This window comes from Schistocerca cancellata, chromosome 2 (genome assembly GCF_023864275.1).
Source record: "Schistocerca cancellata isolate TAMUIC-IGC-003103 chromosome 2, iqSchCanc2.1, whole genome shotgun sequence".
NCBI lineage: Eukaryota > Metazoa > Arthropoda > Insecta > Orthoptera > Acrididae > Schistocerca > Schistocerca cancellata.
The window spans coordinates 463410832-463428995 of record NC_064627.1 but is presented as its reverse complement, the minus strand read 5'-3'; the positions used below and the strand labels follow the sequence as shown (position 1 = coordinate 463428995).

The 18164-nt window shown below is 39.9% G+C and overlaps 1 protein-coding gene across 1 annotated transcript in view; it reads right to left on the bottom strand.

Moving 5' to 3' along the window:
• The window catches only part of LOC126161971 (serine-protein kinase ATM), a 481619-nt gene that overhangs the window by 19243 nt on the left and 444212 nt on the right, over positions 1 to 18164 (bottom strand). Inside the window, exons 42-43 of the mRNA XM_049918161.1 lie at positions 8165 to 8310; positions 7641 to 7747 (exon numbers count right to left, since the gene is read on the bottom strand). Of these exons, the coding sequence (XP_049774118.1) occupies positions 7641 to 7747; positions 8165 to 8310 (253 nt within the window). The remainder of the gene's footprint in view (positions 1 to 7640; positions 7748 to 8164; positions 8311 to 18164) is intronic.

The window sequence follows — 18164 nt, the reverse complement described above, 5'->3', positions numbered from 1 at the left end:
CGTCAGATCATGTCGTTTGCACCTCCAAGACTTCACCCTCCCTCGAAGCAGTGGGTGTAGCTGGGCCACCCTTTACCGCTGGGACTTCGCAGCATGCTTCCAGCTGCTGACCAGCAGTGTGTGACACTTCATACGATTGGGCAATGGGCAAAACCTCTTTGAGGGAGTGATTTTGTAACTGGAAGCTCCGCTACCAGACTTCCTCTTCTGAGGTGGAGCAGATGATAACATTGCGAACCCTGATGCCTGCATATGATCCTTTTGAGTTGGCCATGTAGCACTTGCGGCTAAGGCTGTGGAGGGTTGTGGCCCAGTCACAATGAAACTGATGGGGCTGCTTATTGTAAAGGTAGAATTCAACCCTAATGGTCATATCGTCCATGTGGCAGTGGCAATAGGAAGACAACAATGAGTATAAATTGTCAAATGATAACAAGGAAGATTTCTGCAACATGGCCAACTGCAGCAACACCTGATATAAGGTGGGAGAAATACATGACAAAAACTGTGCATGACATACCTCCGCATCCATAATGTGGAAGCCAAAGAAATGTTGCTGCAGGTGGCATTCATGAGCTTCCCAATCTTCCAATACCTCGTCAAATGGTGGGAAGAGAGGGGGAAAGATAGCTGGAGACAAAGGGTGAGAAAGCAATACTAGCACAGCCATTGGCATGTCTGTAAGAAGTTCCATCTGTTATAGCACCAACATTAGAAACAGGATTCCATGTCACAACAAGATGTGAAAAGCAACTGTACAACAAAACAGTTGAAAAAATGACCCATTCATCATTAATATGTTCTGGCTACAAGAATACAAAAACAGACAAAACACTTTATTACTTCTAGAATACTGGTACAAGAAGACATTTGCCACGGAGTGCTGCACTACTAGTCCGATAAACATTGCCTGAATGTCAGCAAATGACTGCACTGTGGAGAGGCGATGCTTGCACCTGGGAGAGGTATCTCATGCCAGAGCTAGCGTTTTCCAACTTCTTTGGTGAGCCATACAACTGCACTCCCGGATTGCGGGTGTGAAACCTACGTAGGTCAATACAGATAAAGTTTGGACACGTGCATTTTGAGAGAGTTGTGTCCAAAATATGAGAATTACAATGAAAGAAAGTATAAGAAAGAAAAAAAAATGAAAGTAGGAAAGCACGATGAAATTAACACAGAAATTGAGAGAAACATTCCTCAATATTACATTAGACAGTGATGCACCAATGTTAAGTGCAGCTTTCAGCACAACACAATAATATAATAGGAAGGAAGTTCTTCCCGATTTCTGTACAAAGTTTCTAAGGTTTTCCTCCTTTCTTCTTCTGCAATTTGCAATTTTTAAATTTAACACATAATCTTCTCATAACAGAAAAAAGCTATCATATTACGTTATGTTGCTTAATGGAAAACAAAGAATGCTCAAAGCAAATTACATCTGATGATGGATGTTTTGGGACTTAAATGACTAGTGTAACACAATAAAGCATGAATATTTGTGAGTGGTGGCGATGATTTTTGTACCTAGGTCCTTATTACAATCTCTTCAACAAACAAAAATTTGTGGAAGAGGAAAAATGAATATTTATCTATGGTACATGCCATGGGGAACCTAATTTAGAAATAAGTAACTGATCAATAAACAGCTCTTCATTACAATTAAAAATTAATTTAATTCATCATAATCAATGTTTTGGAAAGCCTTCAACTGAGGAATTTATGTTTTAAAAAACGAAAAAGTTACATAGATTTTCATGCTTAGCTCAAAGTGTGTTTCGAGAATTTATTCTCATTTTCAAATGCCTTTGTTTATATAAATATTTTTTGTGTTGTTTTCCTGTGCAGTTTTGTCTCTCTGGCACTGTAGTTGTTATTCTGAGATTGTACCGAAAACTGAAAATCAGACAACATAAATTTTGGGATGTCTTTTATATGCTAATGATAGAATCAAACTATATGGTTCCAGAGGTCTTTTCAAGTCCCAAACATCTATGATGTATATATGCAGACTGAAACGATGAATGAAAATTTGTAACAAAGCTGGGATTCGAACCTAGGTCTCCTGCTCAAAAAGCTCATGCTCTAACAACTACGTCATCCTGGCACAGTAGCTTTGCTCAACTGCACAGACTACCTCCCTCCTCAGTCCAAATTCCCATTCATATTTCAGCCCACTTGGCATTCCCCCTAAACTCGAACTGCTTTCCCCAGAGTCTCCAACTGTATTGGAATAGCACCTCAGCTTCAAACAAAATGGTGGATCCTGCCTGAAATCCAGGCATAGGTGCTTTAGTTGATTGAGAATTTTTTCTCTCTTGCTTTTTGTGGTGTGCATAAAATTCCATTTTCTCCGTTAAGTCCATTGTATGTGATTTCTGGAAGTGGTAGAGTATCTTAAGATTTTCTCCTATATTTTTGAATGGGTGTCTCTTATGTGTGTCGTTACTGCTGTGTTTATGAATTGGTTGTGTGTGTAATAGTTGATGTGTTTGGTGTACTTACTTTGAAATTTCCTGCGAATCTGTCCTATATAGTACCTCGAGCAAATTTTACATGTGATTTTGTATATTCCTGAGTCTGAGAATTTATCTTTTATATTGAATATGGTGTACATTAATTTCTGCTTTAATTTGTGCAGAAACAACTTTCAAAACTCATTTCTTATTGACAGAATATGAAAAGTAATACAGCACCTGTATGAACTGTGATGCCCACATATTAAGACCACGACTTAAAGAACACAAGCAAGGATGTCGACTGAGACCTATAGTTAACAGTACAAAGAGCACTGCATACAAAGTATCTCACAAAGTCAATCAGTCCCTAAAAAAGTATTTCACATATGAAAAAACATATACTTTACAAAACAGTATCACACTAGTCACTGAAATAAAAGAAATAAACATTCTAGATGGTGCTCATTTTATATCACTAGGCATCAAAAACATGTACTCAAAGAAGCCATTGCAATGGCCAATTTACTAAAAGCACAAAAAATATTCAAAAGCTGAAACTATCAAACTGAACTAATCCTAAAGGACAATTACTTTTTTTGCATTCAATGGTAATGTTTATTAATGACCAGATGGGATAGCCATGTGCTCGTCTGTATCTGGTACACTAGCAGATATTTTCATAAACCACCTATAACAGAAAATATTCAGCAGCTAGGAACCCTGCTTAACAAACTGTGTGCTACAAAAGATATGTAGATGATACCTTCATTTTAGTCAGACAGCTGCATACAAAACGATAGAACACCAAGCAAACAAAATTCCATAGGACAATGAGGACATAGATAAATTCCATAGAACACAGGGATTTAGAGAATGAATTAGACATCTTTAAGCAAATATCAGTGGCTAATGACATCCCGAGCTCAATGACAGAAAAAAAAAGAAAACAGCAAAAAAGAAAGAAATTCCTGGCTCTTTAAATGGAACCAATAATACAATCAAATGTATAGTCAGCACAACTTATGTAGATAAATTTTCTCAACAAATAGCAAACCTAAACAAGTAACATAAAATGAAAGTAACTTTCTACACAAATAAAAGAAATTAATACACACCTTAAACAATGAAAAAGATAAATTCTCAGACTCAGGAATATACAAAATCACATGTAAAACTTGTCTGGCTACTACATAGGACAGACTGGCAGGAACTTTCCAAGTTAACACATAGAACCCATCGACTGTTACACACACGTGAAGAAAAGTTAATATACAATAGGCTTCTTAAATATCTTACAGCAAATGTACATTGCCAAACTCACAGCTTGGATTTCAGAAGGGTTCTGACACTGAGAAGGCTTTACACATAGAGAGATAATGTCCTTAGGTCATTATTCAATAAATTACAGGTTACTGGTATATTTTGTGACCCGCACAGGCTATCGACGTGTTAATCACAATATCCTTTCATCACAAACTTTTTCTTGTGTCTTTGTCCTGCATTGGCGCAGGGTCGGCATGATTATTAACAGATATGGCATTGTTAGGTTTAAGGAAATGCTGGATGCCATTCCAGTCACCACACATATGCACTGTCCCCTCCCACAGGACAGAAAGTGTGTACCCCCTGCTGTCTTTGTGCAGTGTTGTTTACATAAAAGTGGACAAAAGTCTTCTAAATGTTCGTGAATCACATAACTGAGATTAAATTTGGTTATCAGCCCAGTATTCACCTAGTGGGATGTGGAAAGTGTCTCAAAACCACATCCAGGCTGGTCCCCAGACTGACACTTATCGCAGATTCAATCCGGGACTGGTGCACCTCCCTGTCCTGGGAGCAGTGCTTTGACATCCACGACATCCAAGCAGGTCTTTAAATAAATTAGAATATTATGGTGCAACAGGAAATGTTTCAAAAATGGTTCAAATTGTATGCCACTGACGGGAAACAAAGGGTGTCTACCACATGAAAGAGATTTGTATTAAACTATCAGGCATTATCGAACTGAGAACTAATTCTTACATATATCAATGACCTATCATCAGTAACATCACCAGGTGCCAAGTTTGTTTTATTAGCAGGTGATACAAACATTGCAATAATTTTTCTTCTTCAGGTTCAACAGCATAATGTGTGTCAGATAATGACATGATTATTAGAAGGATGTACCAGAGTAACTGCTTATAATAATTATCTTTATTAATATAGACTGTTTTGGCATTTATTACCATTGTCAGGTACATAAAGAGTTTCGCGACATCCGTATTAAGTCATTAGTGAATTGTCTTATTGATTAGATGGTAAATGGCGTAAATATATTGAAAATAATACGTTAATTATGATCTGACAGTAGTTTGACAGTTCTGTTCTTATGAAGTTATATGTTTACAAAGATATCTTTGTGAGCATATAACATCGTAAGAGCAGAACTACCAAACAACTATTAAACCATAAATAAAGTGTTATTTTCACTATATTTATGCCACTTACCATCTAATCGAAATATTGACAGTTACAAGGCAGTTCACTAATGACTTAATATGGATATCACAAAACTCTGACATACCTGGCAATGGTAATAAATGCCAAAACAATCTGTTGTTAACAAAAATTAATTATTATAAGCAGCTATTTTGGTGCATCTTTCTAATAATTATAATATTGCAATAAATAGCAAATGAAGTAGAGATTCAGAGAGATCGGTTAATGAAATTTTCATGGATATTAGTATACAGTTCTTGGCCAATTCTCTGTCACTAAACTTTGAAAAAACATACTAGACTCAATTTTGAACTTGTAAGAGCCCCCAATCATATGCCTCAAACATTAAGGCTATATATACTTTCATTCCATAAAGTCACATGGGATAAATTTTTGAAGTAACTCATCAGTCCAAGCTAATGCTTCCCACATCCAAAAATGTATAATATGAACTATTTGTGGGGTGAGCTCAAAAACATCAGGCTGAGGAACTGGCAATACTAACTGCTGCTACACAATATACTGGTTGTTCACAAAAAAGTTGGCCATACTCAAAATATGGACTAACACAAGAAAAAATGTGCAGTAAACATTGCTGCTAAAATGGATATCATAAGAGTTATGAGCAGCTATCCTGTAGAAGATATAGTTTTTACACTACCGGAAGATGAAGAAGCACTCATCTCTCTTAATGTGTGCACTTTATAGCCCATGTTTACTGGACATACTACCACCTCTCAAAATATGAAATGCTTTTTTTAACTCCCTGTATTTATTCCTTAATGAAAGTTGTCATTAGTAATATATCTGTTTTTCAAACCAACAACTCAGTTTCTGGAATGAATACTAGAAACAAGAATAATCATCACAAAGTTTTAAAGCCACTTACTTTGGTCCAGAAAAGTGTCCATTACTCGAGAACATACCTTTTCAATACCTTGCAGCAGCCATAAAAAGTTTAACTGCTAATGAAGCAGAGTTTATTATACTGTGAGTATTGTGTACAATTTGGCTTCTGTACAAATTCAGTGCATTCATGTGATCACTGTAAACAAGTGTTGTAAAATGATTTTTCTATTTGATGGTGCAGCCTAACAATTACCACATGCACCTCAGTATATTGAACATTTACATGTTTTGTGACAAGTTAGTTATCACCTTTCGAACGAAAATATGTTTAAGTTTTCTAATTTACTTATTTATTCCACAAGGGCATTGGCATATCTTTTTTTCCTTGTAAATATCTATTGTGTATTTTTGTTCTCTGACATGTTTTACTTCTTAGAGGATTCTCTGTAGCAAAAAGTACGTCCAGTCTAATCTACAGACAGACTACAGTCCAACAGAAAGATAAAGAAATTAAAATTTCTAGGGGAGAAAATTTAAGAAAATGTTACAAAAAGCTACTATAAATGGAAAGATATACCAAATGGAAAGGGCATATGAAGTAACAAAAAATATTTACAATAATAATCACTTATGAAGAAATGAAAAATAATGCATTACGACATGGAAGTGAAAACAAAATGCCTCTACACAAGCGAATGCCTAGCATTCAATTATAAATTACATGAACTAGAAATATCAGAACAAAGAATCATGAGGAAAATTTTAGGTCCAATAAGAGGCAAAGAAACATGGAAATTAAGAAGCAATGGTGAAATACATTAAAATACAGAAACAATATCAAACAATACAGAAAATCAGCCTGATATTTTCAGAGAAACTGGTGAACAGATGAAACATTACTGGTGGAAATGAAAAGAGCAAATGAGAAGGAATTGAAACCATCATCATGTGGGCTTTAGTTGGAAGAAAAAATAAATACAGAACGTATAACACTGCAAGAAAGGGTAGCACCACCATCTGTACTGTGGTGACTGAACACAGCATTACATTTAACACTTATACCATTTCAGGATTGCCTGTGACGTTTACAGTCTCATTCAATATTCTTACACTATAATGTAATGTACATTAATGATTATACTTTAAAAACAAAGATTCCATGACTTACCAAACGGGAAAGTGCTGGTAGATAGGCACAATAAAAAACACACAAACACACACACACAAAATTTCGAGCTTTCGCAACCCCCGGTTGCTTCATCAGGAAAGAGGGAAGGAGAGGGAAAGATGGAAGGATGTGGGTTTTAAGGGAGAGGGTAAGGAGTCATTCCAATCCCGGGAGCGGAAAGACTTACCTTAGGGGGAAAAAAGGACAGGTATACACTCGCACACACACACACATATCCATCCACACATATACAGACACATGCAGACACAGGACAGGTATACACTCGCGCACACACACACATATCCATCCACACATATACAGACAAAAGCAGATGTCTGCTTGTGTCTGTATATGTGTGGATGGATGTGTGTGTGTGCGAGTGTATACCTGTCCTTTTTTCCCCCCTAAGGTAAGTCTTTCCGCTCCTGGGATTGGAATGACTCCTTACCCTCTCCCTTAAAACCCACATCCTTCCATCTTTCCCTCTCCTTCCCTCTTTCCTGACGAAGCAACCGGGGGTTGCAAAAGCTCGAAATTTTGTGTGTGTGTTTGTGTGTTTTTTATTGTGCCTATCTACCAGTGCTTTCCCGTTTGGTAAGTCATGGAATCTTTGTTTTTAATATATTTTTCCCATGTGGAATGTTTCTTTCTATTTTATTTAATGATTATACTGTTATACATACCAAAATCAATATGTATCACTTCTGCTGTCTGCTTATCAATCAGTATGTTGTTTACATGTCTGTCTCCTAAACCCAAAATATAACCTATCATGGATGATGTGGCAACACTGAAAAGGAAGCAGTATTTATTATGGTACATTTTTATTAGAACAGTTAATAGACATGTTATTCCCTTCTGCTCAATAAATTATCAAAGAGGAATAATAAGAAATGAAAAAAAAGGGGGAAATAACTTATGATTAGGATCATCAAAGAATAGTATCACTATGGTTTAAAAGTTAATAATATATTTGCAATTTATTTGCAGTATAATGTGGAGGACACTGCCACAGGCAACCTCAGTCACAGTAAAAATCCCACATGCCAGCATAGTGTGTATTACAAATCATTTAATGAAGTGATATTGAATGGTAGATGGGAGCAGAGTGGCAGGGGAAGTGGGGATGGTATAGAGGAGGGAATGGTAGAGGGAGGGGGGGGGGATGAGAACAACAAGTAACTGCCTGTAAATGAACTTCACAAACCTGTGGATATATGCAAGTCTTCGTTCAAACCATATGCTTGGTGATGGAAAATATTCCAGAAAAAATTTATGTAGCACTGGGCGAAATGACTTACAAATTTCCTTATATACCTCCAGCTTTTTCTCATTGGATTCTGAGGCCACATCCTGAAAAGATAAACAAATATTGTTGATTCAGATGATACTGCAGCAAGTTATGCTGCAAGCCTTATGGAATTGCGGTTAGTGTCACTGGCTGTTGTGCTGTGGGTCAGCAGTTCAAACCCCACCACCAGCAAATATTTGTTATTTAGTACTTATTATTTATAGAAGTTCTTGAAATGTCTAATGTTTGTAAAAATAGCAACACACACTGTCCAGAAGTTCACTCCTATTATATCTGTTTTTACGTGTCAGTACGACTCTCAAATTTGGACTTGATTGTGGGTACGATGTGACTATATTATTGAAGTGTCTTGTAGAGTAGGCAGATTGTGAAGGTAATTTTTAGTGGCTTTTGAGAATTCTGAGAAATATTTCCTTATATATAGCTGCTGCTATGTTACAGAGCTTCCCAAAGAATTCCTTCCCTTGGTTCTTGATAAGTGGCACTTGAGAGGTGTAGTAGTATTTATAGATTACAGAGAAGTCAAATAATGGGATGTGAAGAGTATGGAGCTTTGGCAATGCTGACAAAAACTGAATTATTTCTTTCAGATGTGATTTCAGTTACACAAAACTAGTTTTTCATGGTGTGAGGTTTTATTTATATCTCAATTTTGGCTCACTGATATGCTGCACGTATGGATCACATGTGTAAAACTTTCTCGGTGCTTTCTCAGGGTTGGCTGTTTGACTGCTGGCAGCCTGAAAGTACAATTAACATAAATGAATAATCAAAATATCCACGGGTGTGCTGCCGGTCTATAGTGTCCAACGGGCACAATATTTCGGCGATCATACATGTCGCCATCATCAGGTGAACTGACGGACTGAGCTCCTGTGAATGTGCCGGCACAGAGATGCTGCTCAGAGGGAACTGGGTTCGGTCGCGGCGGCGGCCGACTTAAATACGCTCCGCCCGCGGCGTGCTCCCTCCGCCGTCTGCGCCCCTCGCCACGGTCGCGCGGTGGAACACATTGCGACGGCGTCTGAGATGACGTCGGAGTGATGGCTCTGTCCGCCGTGGTCGTCACAACTATACGTTTGCTCGATTTACTCTTGATTAACCCAATCGAGGGAGGAGGGAGGAGGTAGGCACTGCATTTATTCCATACACAGGCGCACTCTCGGGGAAAATCTCCCGCATTCTGAAGAAACACCAGGTCGGAACTGTGTTTTGTCCTCCAATAAAACTCGTGCACTGGTGGGGAGTGCCAAAGATGACCTCGGTTTGAGGAAGGCCGGCGTGTACCAGATTCCGTGTCAATGTGGCAAGTCGTATATTGGTCAGACAATGTGTACCGTCGAGGATCGATGCCGTGAACACCAGAGGCACACTCGACTGATGTATGCGAGCAAGTCGGCAGTCGCTGAACATTGTTTGTCGGAAAATCACGCCATGGAGTATGACCGCACGAGGATTCTGGTACAGACGTCGAGATACTGGGACAGCGTTGTTAGAGAGGCCATCGAAATTCGCACCAATGACGACCTCATAAACCGTGGCTATGGCTATAGTCTTAGCAAGGCTTGGGAACCAGCGATTGGGTTAATCAAGAGTAAATCGAGCAAACGTATAGTTGTGACGACCACGGCGGACAGAGCCATCACTCCGACGTCATCTCAGCCGCCGTCGCAATCTGTTCCACCGCGCGACCGTGGCGCGGGGCGCGGACGGCGGACGGAGCACGCCGCGGGCGGAGGGTATTTAAATCGGCCGCCGTCACGACCGAACCCAGTTCCCTCTGAGCAGCCATAGCGTACGGATCTCTGTGCCGGCATGTTCACAGGAGCTCAGTCCGTCAGTTCACCTGATGATGGCGACATGTATGATCGCCGAAATATTGTGCCCGTTGGACACTATAGACCGGCAGCACACCCGTGGATATTTTGATTATCAAATACGCCGGGAGAAACTCAAGAATCACAACATAAATGAAGACTAATGACACTAAAGTATTCAACTGGAACTGCTTAACTAAAAACAAAAACTATGCTGTTAATATGCAAGATTAAAAAAAGAGAAAGTTTATATACTAACAGCCGATGCAAGAGCAACTATAGAATGTTTAATGGCTCCACGTGCAGAGAAAATGAAAACTTAGGAGAGGCACACAAAAGAAAGGAAAAATTGATGCAGGAGCTATAGATATGAGACTCAAGAAACAACACTACAAACAAATCGCATATCCTAAAAATAAAAGCAGCTTGCAAGGAGATAAAGGCTATACATAAAACTATCCTTGTTTCTGTTATTTTTGTCTCAGTAAAGGTAAGGTAGTGCAACTCTGCTGCCCACATCCTGCATTGCCATACTGCATATCTGACTGCCACATTCTCAACTGAATAACTGTTAGCTACACAGTAGACCAACCTATGTTTCATAATGTCAGCCGTTAATTTGGAAATGATAATCTACATGTAAATTTGCATTCCACATCGAACAAAATGTACAAAACAAGTGACAGATTGCTCAGAAACATACTGAAGTCTGTGACAGTTTCTTCTCAAAGGCACAGCTACAGTTGCTGAATATAACAGAAGATTTTCAGGTGTGCTGGCAGTAGATATCAGCCATTGTGCGAACTTATGAAGAGTAGTGGCACATTTATCGTGGGAGCTACCGTTTTTTATTCATCAACAAAATCAATACAGCTAAACTTTACAAAGGGCCATCCACACCTGCTGTGTTTGCTTACAGTAGAGCAGATGTTGGCTCTATGTCTCAACGTCAAGTTGGGGCCAGCCAATGAGAGGATAACATGCTATAGCCAATGAACAGCTGTTAACTAAATACAAGTTTATGCTGCTGATGTATGAGCTGCTCAAATTTTGTATATGATCTTTCCTTCATCTTCTCCTTTTGCACATACATGCATGTCTGTCACTTATGTATCAACATGTATGTCACATTTTTCACTGAAATGTTATTAATGACTCCATTTCAAATACATCTTGGTTACGGTGACAAGATGATATGAATTACTTGTGTTGTGTGGGTGGCCTTTTCATTTTTTTGCTTTTGCAACTTACAAGTGTTTCATTTACTGATTTATACAGCACTTTTAAATTATCTATGTTGAAATACTGTTAATGATTTCGTCTCAAAAGTGGACTTTATGTTGTTCAAGCTAATCTGTGTCATAGCTCTACTGTGTGTGTTAGGTTGGAAGGTGCCAATTTGGTTGTATGTTGGCGAAGCCAAAGATCATTCTTGACTGTGGTGACAAGAGTAATACGTAGTTATCTGGAGCTCTACATCAGCTTGGAAGCTAATAGTTTCATTGCCATTTTTTTCTGTTTTCTTGGATCCAGGGCAGTACACTTATTAATAACAGAAATGCTAAGATGCGACAAAAGCACAAAATGAAAATGGAGTGTTTTATTATTTATTATGTATTTGTATGTATTTTCCCATGCAACTTAAATGCTTTTCTCTGAAAATACTGTTTGGCTGCGCTCTAGCACCTATTATGTTAAGGTGGCTGTTGGGGTAAATATTTAATATTTTTCACAATATCAGAACACAAACACTGGAACATAATTAGCTATACAAATCAGCTATTCTGATATCATAATTTCCAATGACTGCTTGTGACATACACTTCAAGGTTACACCATGGATGACCCATCATAAACTTCTACCCATCTATAAATATAAGCCAACTATCTTAAAAATGTTCCATCTATGATTACAATATATTATGAATATTTATACCTTTAGTTCATAAAAAATTCAGGAAGCTGTAACTTACCAAACGAAAGCGTTCGTTTGTTGATAGGAGACAATAAAAAACACACAAAGACACGTGCAAATTTCAAGCTTTCGCAACCCACGGTTGCTTCATCAGGAAAGAGGGAAGGAGAGGGAAAGACGAAAGGATGTGGGTTTTAAGGGAGAGGGTAAGGAGTCATTCCTCTCCCGGGAGCGGAAAGACTTACCTTAGGGGGAAAAGGGACAGGTATACACTCGCACACACACACACACATCAGTCGGCACATATACAGACACAAGGAGACATATGTAAAGGCAAAGAGTTTGGGCAGAGATGTTAGTCAAAGTGGAAGTACAGTGGCGAAGATGATGTTGAGTGACAAGTGATGTACGAGGGGCGGCAACTTGAAATTAGCGGAGGTTGAGGCCTGGTGGGTAGCGGGAAGAGGGGATATATTGAAGGGCAAGTTCCCATCTCCGGAGTTCTGATAGGTTGGTGTTAGTGGGAAGTATCCAGATAACCCAGACGGTGTAACACTGTGCCAAGATGTGCTGGCCGTGCACCAAGGCATGTTTAGCCACAGGGTGATCCTCATTACCAACAAACACTGTCCTAATCCTACTCCTAATGATCCAACTCCCCAAGACACTATCCAAACTGAACCCTGCCTGGAACAGTTCCGTCCTCCGTCACAGCGGGACCTACCTCCTCTTCCTCAAAATCACCCTCTCCAAACCTTCCAGGAATTTCTCACTTCCAGCCTTGCCTCTCAATCCTTCTTGAAAAACCTTAATCCTACTCCCAACATCACCACAGCTGAAGCCCAGGCTATCCGTGATCTGAAGACTGACCAATCCATCGTCATTCTTCCGGCTGACAAGGGTTCCACGACCGTGGTACTTGATTGTCGCGAATATGTAGCTGAGGGACTTCGTCAGTGTTCAGACAACGCTACATACAAAGTTTGCCAAGGTAATCCCATTCCAGATGTCCAGGCGGAGCTTCAAGGAATCCTCAGAACCTTAAGACCCCTACAAAACCTTTCACCTGACTCCATCAACCTCCTGACCCCACCGACACCCTGCACCCCTACCTTCTATCTACTTCCTAAAATTCACAAACCCCATCATCCCGGCCGCCCCATTGTAGCTGGTTACCAAGCCCCCACAGAACGTATCTCTGCCTACGTAGATCAACACCTTCAACCCATTACATGCAGTCTCCCATACTTCATCAAAGACACCAACCACTTTTTCGAATGCCTGGAATCCTTACCCAATCTGTTACCCCCAGAAACCATCCTTGTAACCATTGATGCCACTTCCTTATACACAAATATCCCGCACGCCAAGGGCCTCGCTGCAATGGAGCACTTCCTTTCATGCCGATCACCTGCTACCCTACCTAAAACCACTTTCCTCATTACCTTATCCAGCTTCATCCTAACCCACAACTTCTTCACTTTTGAAGGCCAGACATACCAACAATTGAAGGGAACAGCCATGGGTACCAGGATGGCCCCCTCGTACGCCAACCTATTTATGGGTCGCTTAGAGAAAGCCTTCTTGGTTACCCAAGACTGCCAACCCAAAGTTTGGTACAGATTTATTGATGACATCTTCATGATCTGGACTCATGGTAAAGAAGAACTGCAGAATTTCCTCTCCAACCTGAACTCCTTTGGTTCCATCAGATTCACCTGGTCCTACTCCAAATCCCATGCCACTTTCCTTGATGTTGACCTCCATCTGTCCAATGGCCAGATTCACACATCCGTCCACATCAAACCCACCACCAAGCAACAGTACCTCCATTTTGACAGCTGCCACCCATTCCATATCAAACGGTCGCTTCCCTACAGCTTAGGTCTTCGTGGCAAATGAATCTGCTCCAGTCCTGAATCCCTGAACCATTACACCAATAACCTGAAAACAGCTTTCACATCCCGCAACTACCCTCCCACCTGGTACAGAAGCAAATAACTAGAGCCACTTCCTCATCCCCTCAAACCCAGAACCTCCCACAGAAGAACCCCAAAAGTGCCCCACTTGTGACAGGATACTTTCCGGGACTGGATCAGACTCCAAATGTGGCTCTCCAGCAGGGATACGACTTCCTCAAATCCTGCCCTGAAATGAGATCCATCCTTCATGAAATCCTCCCCACTCCACCAAGAGTGTCTTTCCGCCGTCCACCTAACCTTTGTAACCTCTTGGTTCATCCCTATGAAATCCCCAAACTACCTTCCCTACCCTCTGGCTCCTACACTTGTAACTGCCCCCGGTGTAAGACCTGTCCCATGCACCCTCCCACCACCACCTACTCCAGTCCTGTAACTCGGAAGTTGTACATGATCAAAGGCAGAGCCACGTGTGAAAGCACCCATGTGATTTACCAACTGACATGCCTACACTGTGAAGCGTTCTATGTGGGAATGACCAACAACAAACTGTCCATTCACATGAACGGACACAGGCAGACAGTGTTTGTTGGTAATGAGAATCACTCTGTGGCTAAACATGCCTCGGTGCACGGCCAGCACATCTTGGCACAGTGTTACACCGTCCGGATTATCTGGATAATTCCCACTGACACCAACCTATCAGAACTCCGGAGATGGGAACTTGCCCTTCAATATATCCTCTCTTCCCGCTACCCTCCAGGCCTCAACCTCTTCTAATTTCAAGTTGCCACCCCTCGTACATCACTTGTCACTCAACAACATCTTTGCCTCCGTACTTCCGCCTTGACTGACATCATGTGCCGATGTGTGTGTGTGTGTGTGTGTGTGTGTGTGTGTGTGTGTGTGTAACTGTGCCCAGCTGCCTTGGCATTTAACTAGAAATATTGTTTACAATCAAGTTCTGAGTAAAATAAACATTACAGAGAATCGTATTTTGAAGACTGTGTTTCTTAATTTGGATACTATTCTTATACATTTGTAAATTAATTTCTTTCTACCGCTGTTTCATAATTTCAAAGGTGTTTTTGTGAATACATAGACATAAAATTTTTTTTATATTAAACTACAAACTGTTTTTGTTCTCGTTTCTAATAGAAAACTGGCACAATGAATACCCAGGCAATGACGGGTTTGTATGCTAGTAAACAATAAACACAGTGCTTATTTGATTTTGGGTAAAAAGTACAACAGAGAGGCATAAGAAGGGGAGATCAAATTCATAATACTGATCCAAAAATCAAATTTAGTGAGAAACTTGATAACATAGTTTATCATCTACTGGTTTATAAAACTAATGGTCAAAGAAGTAGTCATAATCCTACAGAATTCATGTATTTATGTAGCTGATTACAGTTGTTACTTCTGACTGCTAATCCAAAAAGTGTATGGCACTTTTGAACCAACACACCTATGTTGCTTTAACCATTTTCCCTTATAGATCAGTATGTAGATTGTATCTGTACATGGTTTACAGTCTGATGTGTAACAACAATGTACCATAACATTACTGAAGGTTTCTTTTTTTACACGTGATTGCATTAAATTTTTGATTCACCAAGGTGTCCAGCAATTCTAAAAGAATTTCTCTTAGTTTTCCAGGCCAATTTTTGATATTTCCAGGGTCACACTGTGCTTAGACCTTAATCAATTTTGACTGATTTATGACAAAATCTACACATGTGGGGTCTATACTCTATAATCTGAACTAAAAGAAAAAAACGGACCAGGATCTGACGAATCAACTGTAAAATGTAATTTGGGGGGGGGAGGGGGGGGGGGGGTTTAGAAAGACACATGGGAAAATAAGTCACATTAATGTGATCACCGTCTATGTTAAATGTCAAAACGTGTAACAATCACTCACTGACAGCAGGTGGCAGCACTAGTAGTGGAGGGTGTATAAAGTGCGTTGGGGGATGCAGGAAACAATGCATTCATTGTTGTGATGCAGAAATGCAGCAATTTATCTGACACCTGATAGGGTATGACCATTGGCTTTTGGGACAAGGGTGGAAGCATTTCTGATGGAGTTAAGTCCGTGAACTGTCCACATGCCACCATGGTTAAAGTATAATGTGCATGGCAAAATAGTGCTATCCAAAAGCGGCACAAAGGCAGGTGTGGTGCACAACGGGCTAAAAATGACAGTGGTGAACGATGGTTGTGGAAAAATGGATAGGTGGAAAGACATGCAACTGTTAAGCAACAGCTGCCCAGATGAACTAAGGGGCTACCAACATTGTCTCCTCAATGACCATCAAGTATGACTTTAGTGGGTGTGGGCCTCGGAAGCAGGTGCATGGTTCATGCACGAATGCTGACTGCTGTTCACTGGCAATGAAGGCTGGAATTTGCATATTAATATGGGAACTGGATGTCCACTGAGTGGCAACAGGTGGCCTATTCAGATGAATCTGGTTATATGTTGCATCAGATAGATGGCTGTTGGTGTGTATGGCATGAAACATCTGAAAGCAAGGGTCCAGGCCAAAGGAGCAAGTGTTATGGTATGGGGGAATGTTTTCATGGCATTCCCAGTGGAATCTTGTCATTCTGGAATGCTCAACACATGTATGCATCTATTCTTGAGGAACATATTCAGGCTTTCGACATGTGGCCCATTGTGGCTGGACCGTGCAGAATGAGGCTAGGTCACAAAGGATGTAACACATTATTAATAAATCATTTAAATTATGAACAACCAGCTGTTGGGAGGGGGAAAAAACAACAACAACAACCTGTTTCAGCAGAAAATTAGACTTTTTACTCAGAGATTTAAGAATAAAATCCAAATACGTTTGAATGAACTGATTATGGAAGAAGCTGTAATAGACTAGTCCAATGAGGACACACATATGGGCATTACGTGAAGTCATAAGCAGGTAGGTTTTTGTGACTGAACTGCTACTTCAATCCAAGAAACCTCTTTTGTTTTTATAGTTTTTAGTGATCTTAGCTTTTCTCTACTCACTTTTTTCTCTCTCTCATTTCCTTTTGAGAATTTTGAGCTCTCCTTTTTTCTGCTTCTATTTCACTACACCTACCACATGCATTTCGGATACTGTGCATGAACTGCTTTGTGATAGTTATAGATCAACATCCCCAATGATCATTGACTTCGATGTCAGCACCACAAATGGCTATGAGAAAGGCTTTAGTCAAATTTTTGACTAGAATGGAGTTGTCAGAGAACCTCTTTCAAGGCTGGCAGTGCTACGGAACAGACTGCACGCAACTTCGATAAATCTCTTCATGTGTTCAATTCCACTACTGACCTCAATGACTATCACTCAGAACTGATTGATGTGACCTTGATCTCCATCAAATTCTTTGAGGTTTTCCTTTACTGATATGTTCTCTACTATACTTTGGAGCTCTGGACTATGGCGCCAGCCTCATGACCACCTAAGCAATTTAAGGTAGTGACACATGTCCATGCTATGTCTAATGTCTTTTCTCATGGTTGGTGTTAAAAGCCACATCTTGGACTCATCATGGAACACACTGCATAAAGAAACAAGTCAGGCACGATTTATACAGAATTTTGGGTACAACATGGCGAAGAAAAATTTGTGCTCTCAGACTTCGCAGTGCGTTTCCTCACATATAAGCAATACAAAAATGTCTCTCACAAAATTTCGTTCTGCGCATATTTTGGGCAGTTAATGGATGCTAAATATTGGCAATCTTGCAACACTGTAATCATGAGTAAGTTAACTACCTCTGTCAGGATATAGCAGTAGTGCTGTGTAGTTGGTGCAGTGGATGGTATTTTGCACCATGATACAAGAGGTCAAGGATTTGATTCTGGTAAGAGGCTTATTTGTTTTTGTTTGCTAAAAGTAGTCTGAGTGGTACGATATCTGGCGTGTTAATTGTTATGTAGCGATTACAGTGGGGTCTTCTACAAAAATATGCAGTTATGTCCTATGAACACAGAAATGCAAATAAACCTTTTGCACATTCTACACACGAATTGTTTCGCACCACTGCATCTGTTAGATTCCAAATTTGTTTTGTGTATACCCTCCCCCACTGGTCTCATCAGTTAATACAAACTATTATTCTTGACACATTCAGGTCCATTACTTTTCATTAGGGTCTTACATCACCAATAGGGCTAGCAATGTGCTTTGTAAATAATTTCAATGGGCCCATTCGGGAAGGGTAGACAGAAAACA